Here is an 11,643-nt window from a genome sequence, read left to right as displayed (position 1 = left end):
TATCATAATAATGTAATAATAAATATCTTTATTATAAGATAAATAGATAGCAACATAATTTGAAGTTATATTAAAAATTACCTGAAGAAGAACACCGATTGGGTGCCTGCCACAAATTGTATTACCCAATTTCTTTAAATAATCTGTAAATGCTGATGGATTCAATGTCTCGATCAAATCCATTCCCTGAAAAATATTATATTTCATTAACTATAAATATAATAGTTATACTTTATTTATAGACATTTATTTAATATGCCCAATTAATGGGGAAAACTCCATAATTTACCAGGATAGAAATAAATTTCAATTTGATGTCAGTTACTCCTGAAAAGCTCTGTACTTCGAATGAACCTGACAGTTTAGTTAATAGCATTTTAATTTGTTCAACTTTCACTTCATTAAGAGAAAAATATGTATGGAAATATATTATCATATAGCGATGTGAGGCAGCAATTAGTAAATTTAATTAGTTTTTTTTGGAGCCAGGTCATCTAAATAAAGTAAATGATGTTTTCATAATTTTTTTTTTAAACTCCTCAAAATAAGAAAACTATTCAACTAAGTTTGAAGGCAATATTTGATTTTGGGGAGCAAATTTGAAAGTGTGTAAATTTGCTAGGTATTGATGCAATAGTATAGAAGCAACAATACTTTTAAAGAAAGTTACACAGTCCCAAAAGAGAGAAGTAATTTGACGATTGGAGCCAATGCAAATGCTATGGAATAGGTATTCACCACTTTAAATCTAACAAATCAGCCAATAGATTCTTCTACGACAGGAAGGTTCTCACTGGCTGAGGATGAACGAATGCGCTAAAACTAAATATGAACTGTGAACCCTCCGTGGAGTTCCGGGAACTGGTGGCCAGGCAAATGGAGATGTTGGACCCAAAAATGTCCAAATAACATGCTCCTTGTCACCCGCCGACACAATAACATAAAGAAGACAATAGCCAAACTGCTGGAGAGGAAAAAATATACATGCAATTAGGAAATGTATTGCACGGACGACTCTGCAAGATTTGTAGACATCCTTGCGTCTAGTTTGACTGAAAAGCAAGCACTAATAGTGGATCGCACAATAAAATTTGAAATGAATGATCTAAGTATTGCAAAAGTATTCAACTTGTCAAAAGTAATGGTCTCTCATTCTCAACCCTTGTAATATTGTCGATTGTCTGACTGATTAGTATGCTGTGTGCCAGTAACTGAACACTATTGAGCAGCTGCTCGCAATAGGTTTTTGAAGTTCCTCCTAGTTATATTTTAAGGATTTTTCTATTTTTTCTTATCCTTTTTTTCTTATTTTGAACTTATAGCTTATATACATTTTTATGTCTATACACTACAAATGAAGCAAATAAAAATTAAAAAGATAGTAACTTAAGTTATAACCACTATGCTAAAAATACATATATAATATAAAAAGTAAAAGTAGCATAGGATCATATAAAACATGACACTGAAACTAAAGAAAACACACTTAAATTATCACACAGGTGCACAATGTACAATAGGGGTATTCATGATCTATGTTAAAGCGTGTTAAATGGAAAAACTCGTGTTAAATCGAAAAAAATTGCCTTGTTTTGCCGTGGTAAAACGAAATAACATTTAACACGGCTGAGAGTCTGTTACTTGGTCAGTTAAATCGAGAATGACGTCACACAATAGACCAGTTGAGATCGCCGCCATATTAGTTGTTGTGACTTTCAATACAGTTGTCAATTAGCTCATCTTCATTCTCTTCTTCACAAGTTTGAAGATCAATAAGACACTCATAAGCTAAACTTTCACACAAATTCCACTTTTCACTCACTCTAGGCATGTTTTAATTAATTACTTAAATCAAAACTGAAGTAAACAATAACATGAAGGTCTGGAAGGAAGGTTATAAACATAAAGGCTTATACAACAAGTTGCTGAGAAAATCCGCTAGGGACTCTTATGCATTTAACGTTTAACATGACTTCAAATAGGGCTGCTCACAATCCTATAGTTATAACATTTAACATGGTAAAACATATAACATTTAACACAACATCATGAATACCCCTATTGTGTAGTATTGCACCATCAATGCAATAATTACATAACTCAAAAATCTAACCTTTCAGTCAGAAAATGGGTTTCAAAATATTTTTATTTTACAATAGATATGCGGTTTAATCCACATCTTTGGAGTTTAAAACTTATTGAATATATACAACTTGTACTAACCAACCCAAATAACTCATCCACATGCTTGCGCAGGTGTGAATTTACGAATTTCCTATAGTTTGAAAAATAAGTAGTCACCTTTACAGCAGTAGTGTGCTGTTAAATAATCAAGCATGACACATTACTACTGCGAATACCCAAAAGACAGGGAATGGTGGAGAATAAACAGATAAATAAGTATGGGTGAGTATGATTTACTTACCATTTTGTCCAACCTGCCTATGGACTGGTGGATCTCACCATATGCCGGGTCGTAGAATGTATATCTAAAACGATGGCCCCAATGACAGAAGTCCGACGAGATAACGAAGAGGTTGTGAGGATCAGCCAGGTAACGTGAAAACAGCCTTCCATAAGCAGCCTCTCTCTCCCATGTCAGTGAGCCAACAAGGACGGGAACTATTGTAAAACTATCTCTGTAACTGTAACAAAAAACAAACTTATATTTATAAAAAGTTTCTATTCCATTAATTGACTTTATTTTTATTTAATTATTAAATTATTTTTAAAAATGATCAAGTCAAAGACTATTTTTATCAACAACAACAATAATAATAATGACTTGGCAAACCCGAAGGTTCGATGCTTAAACCGCCAGTCTGTCTCTCCATACATCTGGTCCAGTGATACCCATCTAAACTCGAATCCATTTTAGGGATCTGTTCATTGCTAAGCCCAACAACCTACAAACCTATCTTATTCGCCACAATGCTGATAACCTGATACATCTTTTTTCGGATCAAATATTTTATTTTCAAAAACCTTAAGGTATTGTTCTTCTCTTATAATGTAAGAGGCCAAGTTTAGCATTCATAAAGAACAGTAAGAAGGATAATAGTTTTGTAAATTCCAACTGTTCAGTTTCTGAACAGAAGAGACAAGCTAAACAATTTCAAGATAACAAGTATTTCCCGCTTTTATTTCTTTTATTCCTGGTAGGAGGGGTTTGTTATGGTGAGGAGGAGAGAAGGAGCTAGGGTTGGAGGTGCACAAGCTCCCTATGCCTACAGGCAAACTAATTTTAGACATACTATACCTGTTTTAGTTAAATAAGTATTTATTAAAGAAAGGGGATGAAAAATAAAGAAATATAGCGAACAATAACATTTTGCCCACCGCAACCATAATTGTTTACAACCAGATCATCAGTCAACTCTGAGCATGGGATACTGTTTATGAAACATACCAAAAGATTACATCATTTGGACCCTTATTCCCGGAACAGAAGCATGAAGCAATACAGACAAATGAAGTTTGAGCTAGACAAATTTCAGGCTTAAAGTATTTTTGAAAGAATGAGTCATGTAATTACAGGCGTAATGCTCCATACTGTATGATGGGACCTATAACTCATTTGTTAAATTTTGATTACTGGGATTTTTTTCTAGAAATCCCTTAATAATCTTATTATTCAGAAAAAAAAAGTTTATTTTTCTTTTAAGATATTATTTTCTATCTTACGGCAGTGATATAGCATTCATATATATAACTATAAAAAGATAGAATAACAAGGTTTAAAAAATGCAATCTTTAGAAGTGATAACACTAAAAATATGATCAGACTCAAAGTATACAGTTGAATAAAGATGAGTTATTTCTTCTAATACACACAATTTAGAAATTAAAACATAACAAAGAAATAAATAAAATAATAACTTTAATATTACTATTTTCATTATAAGAGGACTCACTCCGCCATGACTTTGGCAATATAAGGAAGATGCATTTCGATGCTATGTTCTTCTTCATCAACGTCCATATCCATCCTCTCAAACTGACCCGTAGCCTCTAGCTCAGAGTAAACTGAAATTTATTTTAAAAATAAGTCAAATATCATATACTAGTACACTCTAATTGCATCTCAATACTCAACTTAACAATTTTTTTAATTACATTTGGTTAATGTAAAATAATAATACAATAAAAAAAAAAATTAATAGAGATTTGTAATCAAGATAAAGTGAAATGAAATATTCTACAATAAATGCTTTTATACATGATAACTAATTAAATCATTTGAGATGCCGAGAAAATGAGTTTCAGGAATAGGAATTTGTATTGGAAATGATTAACAGATATAGATGATATAATATAATTAGTAAATCTATAATCTATATTACCATCACATCAATGCTAAACTGGTTAATAACGTAGGCCTGGGAATTTTTTTCAATTAAGTATTTATCAAATAAATAAAAGGGTTATTTTACGAAATAACGATTATTATTAAATGATTATTAGATGGAATAATCTTAATCAAAGAACAACTTGAATTTATCACATGAAATAATTATTCCTTGAAATAAAGCTAGATATTTCTGAAATAAAATTTAAAATCAATGACTACTGGAAGAAACCACATTACAAGGAAATAGTCTACAACAATTGTAGCAACTGTCGAAGTCACTGCCATTGTGTAAACTACTAGATAGATGCCACCTTGATGACCTTATGTGGTGTTCTTTTTGTTTTATATTGTTTTTCTGCATATATAAACTTCATGATAAATGATTTTTTTTTCTATTCTAGTCAAAAATTATCAAGCATAGTTGTTTTTTATTAATCGAGGAAAAGTTTGAAATACAGACAGAGAACATATTGCTTTTACTAAGAAACAATAATGATAACAGCTTCATTTACAATCTTTGCGGAATTAAAAGCATCTCCTTTGGGCGATAAGAGTCCAGTTTATAAAACGTGAAGATTTTACAAAAATTTACTCAACTTCATTTATTTAATTTTTAAATTAATAATTTTCAAAATATAATTAAATCAAACAATTTCTACATTGTATGTGAACACTTAAATATATAAATGGTAGGTCCTTAAGTACTTTACTCCGTAGATATTTATTTTTAGCCACAGTTGCCCAACAGTCTCCCAGTCTTTGAACTATCTCCTCTCGCCATCTTGTAACTGGTCTTCTCTGTCTCTTGTATTCCCTTGGTATCCATTCTGTTGCAGTTTCGGACCATCTTCTCGTATGAAGTCTGGCATGACTAGCCCGCCTCTATTTCAATTGATGTGCTTCCTTTGGAAGACTGTACTTTTCTGTTGCTGATGCTGTCTTTTCATTTGATACCAATCGTACTTCCTAAAATTTGCCATTTTTTTAATAACTGCTGTCTGTCTCCGACCATGTTTAAGAACTGTATAAAACTATCCGATATACGCACGTTTCCATTACCTTTGCCTTTAATCCTGGAGGACTACTTTTAAAACTGTGTTTCATGCTCTAATATTTTTTCCATCCCATGTTTACGCTTCTATTTATTTCATCTTTTCTATCTTTGTATGAGATGGACTGCCTCATAGGAATATATTGCTTGATTTTGACCTTTCCTTTCTGTGAATTTGTCATGATTTTTGTTTTGTGGATAGTAATATTCAACTCCACTAATTCGCACAGCTCAGTTAATTCAGTTAATGAATTGGAAAAAATAACTAAGTTGCCTGCAAAACTCATAATCAATAATTTGAAATAATGAAAAAGAAACACTTCCCAATATAAATAAATTACTTTGTACACGAAAAACTCAATTCCCCCAAAAAATTGAAAACAGCATGCCTTAAATAAAGAGACACAAAATACTTACATTGGGACTCCAATTTAATTCATCATCTCTTAGACCGACTCCATTTTTCAAAACCAAAACTAATTTCTTGAGAAAGTCTATTTCAAATACTTTTTTAAATATACTTGAAGAAGTTTGTCGGGGGGTGCGGTCAGCAAAGAACAACATAAATAAACAAAACCATATTTATTTATTTTATGCCGACGTTTCGACCTGAGTTTCAGGTCTTCATCAGGGGTTGTGGCTTGTAAAGGGGAAGATGTACGATGTATTATATTTTTTAAATATAGCTTTAACCATTTCACTTCAGGACTTGGACCACCAGGGCCCTGTTTCATAATAAAGTACAAACTTTAACTTAATACCATTACACTGACTTGTACAATAGTAACTTGTACTTTTTAACTCCTGTAATATCACTAATAGTCTTCCCTATTATGAAAAAATATAAGTATTAGTGTAATTAACACGCTGTTTCTATACTTGTATTTTGAACTAATACTATTAGCTTTCATTATGAAACAGGGCCCAGGACACTTATTCTGCAAAATACAGGGGAGAGAACTAACTTCCACTGACTAAGCCAAAGTCCAAAACTTAATACCGTCGTAATATCTCCAAGAACACTGATTATCGAACAAATAATTATTTCAAGAAATAAACAATGGTAATTATTTCATCATATAATTATATTCTGTAATAATCCTTAATTTATTTGATAAATACATTATTTATCTAGCACCTTGGTATAGAATTCAATAAAGTTTATTGATTGTTAATTATCTATGATGAATGAGGGCTAAAAATAAGTTAAGTCAATTATTTCTAAAGAAGAAACAGACCTTGTGTATCAATAGTGAGATCATAAAACGGGGTAATATACTTTACTGCAGTGGAGAGGGCACACCCAGCAAGCCTGACATTGTGAGATGGCCCGAGAATGAACACTCTTTTCCTGAAATGCATTTATGTCAATTTAGTTGAAAAGCAAAGAAAAATTCGAGATCCATTAAAATTATGATTAAAAATTTTTCGGTAAACTCATTATGCTTGAGCTTGAATTATTTATGGATAATTGGATCTAAATGGATTAAAGTTATCTAATCTTCAATTTTAAAATGAATATGAAGTTTACACTCACACAACAACTGGACTTATTTGTCGATACGCAAAAGCACTACATGCTCCACAATACTGGTAGCCAGCATGCCTGAAGAAAAACAAAGAGATGAAAAATAACTTATATTTCGAGCAATATCAAAACAAAATAATATACTTACGGAGCAATGATTGCTCTTGCAGGGCCATGTATAAGTTCCGCAGCATTTAACCAATTGTCTAACTGTCTGTTCAGCTCTGTACCTGTATGGTAAAGAAATTCTTCAATTACATTTTGCATGAGAATTACGAACATGAAAATCTTGATAACAAGTTACCAATCATAACATACTGACCACACAGAGCCAGAATTTGAACAAATATATTGCCAATGATGGTTTAAATGTAAAAAAGAATATAAACTAATACAAATGATCACTTTATATAAAAAATAATAAAGAACTTCTATCATTAAAAATCTTTATATTGACAAAAATATTTCACTTACTTATAAATATGAAAACAAGAGTAATTTGAAACTACTTAACAAGCAACCTACAAACTTAACGTAAAACTTAATTTAAGAGCCAATGTATATACTGTAAACAAAATGAAATATAAGACAAAAGAACAACTCACTTGAGTCTGAATACCAACTTCCAGCATGAGCAGCTTTTCTGCAAGACATATTAGCAAATTATTTCCTGAAAATGAATTATAAATATTAAATACAGATTAAGAAATCGTTAAGATTCAATTGAAAAACTTGCAGAGAGACGTTACCTTTGTCACCTTCGCGGTGGTAACCAACTCTCAAGCTGATTTCTGCTGACTAGATATAACTTGCGAATCATCCTCTTTGTTCTTTTGCTGAAATTTTCTTTCATTATCGGTTATATTTTTTTGAAAAAATTTAAATTTTCAAAATATATATATGTTATTCATAATTAAAATGTTCAAGATGTCTTTTTCCTTTTAAGCTTATATAACAATACTTTCTCAATTTAAGGATGGGGAGGGGGCTTTTTCATAGACTGCCTTCAAATTACTTAGGGGCCCCTGCGCGATCAAAATCAAAGATTGACGTTCAGATTCATCGTGTTGGATTAATACTGAGGGTTGCCGAGAAAAATTTGAAATCCGTACAATTCAAAAATAGGGGATACTGATAAAGTGGAAGTAAGTCCGTCCTCCTAGAACTTCTCAGATTTTTGCACAATGAACTCCTCTACGTGCGTTTTGCATTCCTCGAGCGAACTAAAGTGTTTAGACTCTGTTAAGAGAGTTTTGAAGGGCCCGAAATAAGTGAAAATCTGTTGGGACAAGGTCTGGTGAATAGGTTGGGTGGGGGATCACATCCCAACCAAGCTCCTATAATTTCTGCCTGGTCTGCAAAGACAATGCTGGAAGCTTTTGCTCAACCGCTGCCTTTAATTGTTCCAACTGGGTACAGTATACTGCAGAACTAATGAATGGTTTGGTTCGGCGGGAGTAGCTCAAAATAAAGGACACCATTCCAATACCACCAAGTGCACAGCATAACCTTTTTTGGATGTAATCCTGCTTTGGAGTCGTTAATGGCGGGTAACTTCATTTTCCCCAGGTCTTTTTCCTCACAATATTGTTGTACAGGACCCACTTTTCATCCCCAGTTATCTACCTCTTTAAAAATGGATCATTAACATTGCGTTTTAGAAGGGAATCACTAATGCATATGCGGTCCAATAAATTCTTTTTCGTAAAATTGTGAGGAACCCGATATCAATTCGAGAAACACTTGCATGAGATATGTTAAGCGTTTCTGTAACATCCCGTGTCGCAGAGTCAGGATTGTCTGTGACCAATGTGTACAGCGTATTTTACTTTTCGAAAATAAAAAAAATCATTACCTGACGAAAATGAATTTTTTTTTCTCTTCAATTTTGAGCAAGCAAAATACTACTTAAAGATAAGGAATCTCTGTTGAAAATTCAGCCTGTTGCATATTTCAATATTTTTTTAAGTTCCATCTATACGTTTGCCACTTGCCGTAAATCTAAGACGTTTACAAATGCTTGTTAAACAAAGGAAGTAATAAACGTCGATATCTTTTGTCGGTTATTGAATTTGATTTACTCTATTTGCATTATAAAAAGAACAAAAGAAGATAGGTGAATTGAAAGGAAACGTTAAATAGGCCATAGATGATAAAAATCCAAAGAAATAGTTACCTAAAAATCCATCATAACATAACCTATAAATCCTACATAACATAGCCTATAAATCCAACATAACATAGCCTATTAATACAACATACCATAACCTATGTATACAATATAACATAACCTATAAATCTAACATAACATAACCTATAAATTCAGCTTGCGTTCTAGAAGTTTTTTTCTCAAGTATTTGTTAATTCAATGAACCAAAAATATAATGTATATTTGTGCTGTGTCAAATAAGGAATAAACCGCTACAGTTAATTAACAAGATTTTAAACGAAGTATTTATACCAAATGTATAAAATTTTCAAACATACAATATTAAACTAGAGTTAATTATTGAATCTGAAGATTGGGGAAATTCATAATTAAAACACGAGTGTTTTAAGAGCCCAAATATTTACCTGTTAGCTGTTCTTAAAAACGACTAACTGAACACAAACGTGAAGATGCAACAAGCGTCCTTATTTGTGTAACTGACAATCAGAGGGTCGGTGACAAATTCATGGCAACTTGTACTTGACAATCTCAAGAAATCATCCACATACTTGCGCATGCGTGAACTTGCTAGTGCTTGGCAAACATGTAGAGGCACCTTAAGACCTACCAAATTTAATCTGAAATTCTCAGAACCCAATGAAAAAAAGGAAGTGTCATCCTAGTTTTGAACATCGTATGTTTTCTTGTACCTCTAAATTATTTTCACTCGGACCACTTCCAGTATGTTACATTATACTACTGTCACATCATACTCTTTTTTAATTTTCCAACAGATTTGTTGGAAATTCACTAATCTTCGACTACCTTAGAAATTGTCTATAACAGTCAGAAACAACGACTCAGATTTTAGGTGTTACCGTTCATTTTCAATATAGCTTATAATCCAAGATCCGGCGGGGAGGGGGGGGGAGAAGAGTTTATTACCCCAATTTCGTATTACTTTTATGAAAAATACGTATAATTACTAGTAAAAAGTGACAAATCTGCCAAGCATAGGTAGGGGATACAGAATAGCGGATTTTTCAAAACGTTAAAAAAAAAAATTAAATTTTTCATTTGGAACTCTAAGTAAATTTACTAAAATACGAGCCCTAATAGACCTGTTTACGTTTAATAGTTCCCGATATATCCTTTTTTTTAGCAAAAGTAACATTTCATAGCGAAATAACGAAAATTCTGTAGTTAGTAATTTTTTTTTTTAAAACTATACCTCAGGAATTATTAGACGTACAAATGGCCGCCACACTTATATTAAATGATATGATCATAAGACTGACAGTTACCAATCTGCAGATTTTTCTGAAAGAATGATAAGAATGCAATGATACAGTGCATCACATCATTCGTATGCAGATGTGATGCACTGGCCAGGATACGGTTCCTCACCTTTGGACGAAGTCTTATCTCAGATCCTAAGCTTTGGGAGATGGTTGAACCCTATATTTTTGGTAAATATCAAAAAATAAATTTTTGACTTCTTTTTCATTAAAAATAAAAAAAATGGGGTGACATAACTGTTTCTCCACTTGGGCTCTTGGAGTATTTTGTGTTCCTTTTGTTGACTCTCGCCCTCTAAAAGCAAAAGAAACAATAGACACTCAATAAAAATGCAACTGATGTTTACTTTTCCGTTCAATAAATGAAAGATATTTAGAAAGTTCTTAATAAGCTATTATCTTGTATTAATTATTCAGGGTTTTAAAATCATGCATATTAATAATGTAGCCACTACTAGTACATTGTCTTCCAAATAGTCTATATGGAGGTTAATCCATCTGTTAATTGTAACGAAAAAAAAAATCCTGCCGGGAATGTGGGTCAGTATATCTTCCACAACATTTCTATTGAATAAATACTTAATTACCTTTGGTTTCAAGGCTCGAGAAAAAATTGTATTATTTATATAAAGATGATCGACAGTATGCGAATTACATATCATAATATTATATATCTATTATATAAACAATTATTTAGTAATATTTTATTTTACACTAGCAGACTAGGAGTTATTAAATGCTTCGAGTATATTTGCGAAAGTATATATGTACATTAATTAACAATATTGATACTTTGATATCAATTAATATATAGATGAAGTGATAAGGCAGTAACTATGGTAACAGAATGGTAACAACTAACTTATAATATTAACCCTCGCTGTGATTCTTAGTACTATATTGAAAAAATTCAAAATTTTAATATGTGAAACAGAGTTTATATTCGCTTTTAGCACCTTGAGAAACCCTAAAATACGAATTTTCAAAAAAAATAAGAAAATAAAATTTTATGACCTAAATTTTATTTTGAAAAATAAAATAAAATGGAATTAGCAAATCACTCCAAGTAAAAACAGGACTAAGACAGGGAGACGGCCTGTCACCAATATTATTTAACATAGTACTCAAGAAAATCATGAGTGAGTTCTGGGAAATAAATAACCCAGAGGGCGTAGTAGGGACCAAGAAAAAACACATAAAAGTGAGCTGCCTAGAAGATGATTTAGTGAGCTCCTTTGAAGATGATTTAGTGAGCTCCTTTGAAGA

At 31.9% G+C, this 11,643-nt stretch overlaps 1 protein-coding gene across 1 annotated transcript in view; it reads right to left on the bottom strand.

The window, feature by feature from the left end:
• LOC106681447 (protein MEMO1) overlaps positions 1-7,756 on the bottom strand; it is a 10,711-nt gene extending 2,955 nt beyond the window's left edge. The window contains exons 1-8 of the mRNA XM_014421769.3: positions 7,680-7,756; positions 7,536-7,600; positions 7,079-7,160; positions 6,940-7,008; positions 6,641-6,753; positions 3,915-4,026; positions 2,426-2,645; positions 82-186 (exon numbers count right to left, since the gene is read on the bottom strand). Of these exons, the coding sequence (XP_014277255.1) occupies positions 82-186; positions 2,426-2,645; positions 3,915-4,026; positions 6,641-6,753; positions 6,940-7,008; positions 7,079-7,160; positions 7,536-7,584 (750 nt within the window). The 5' untranslated portion in view covers positions 7,585-7,600; positions 7,680-7,756. The remainder of the gene's footprint in view (positions 1-81; positions 187-2,425; positions 2,646-3,914; positions 4,027-6,640; positions 6,754-6,939; positions 7,009-7,078; positions 7,161-7,535; positions 7,601-7,679) is intronic.
• Between the last annotated feature and the right edge of the window lie 3,887 nt (positions 7,757-11,643).

The sequence above is a fragment of the Halyomorpha halys genome, unplaced genomic scaffold (genome assembly GCF_000696795.3).
Source record: "Halyomorpha halys isolate HHAL.00 unplaced genomic scaffold, Hhal_1.1 Scaffold338.1, whole genome shotgun sequence".
In the NCBI taxonomy this organism is placed as follows: Eukaryota; Metazoa; Arthropoda; class Insecta; order Hemiptera; family Pentatomidae; genus Halyomorpha; species Halyomorpha halys.
The sequence above is the reverse complement of the archived record's forward strand: the minus strand, read 5'-3'. Positions and strand labels throughout refer to the sequence as shown.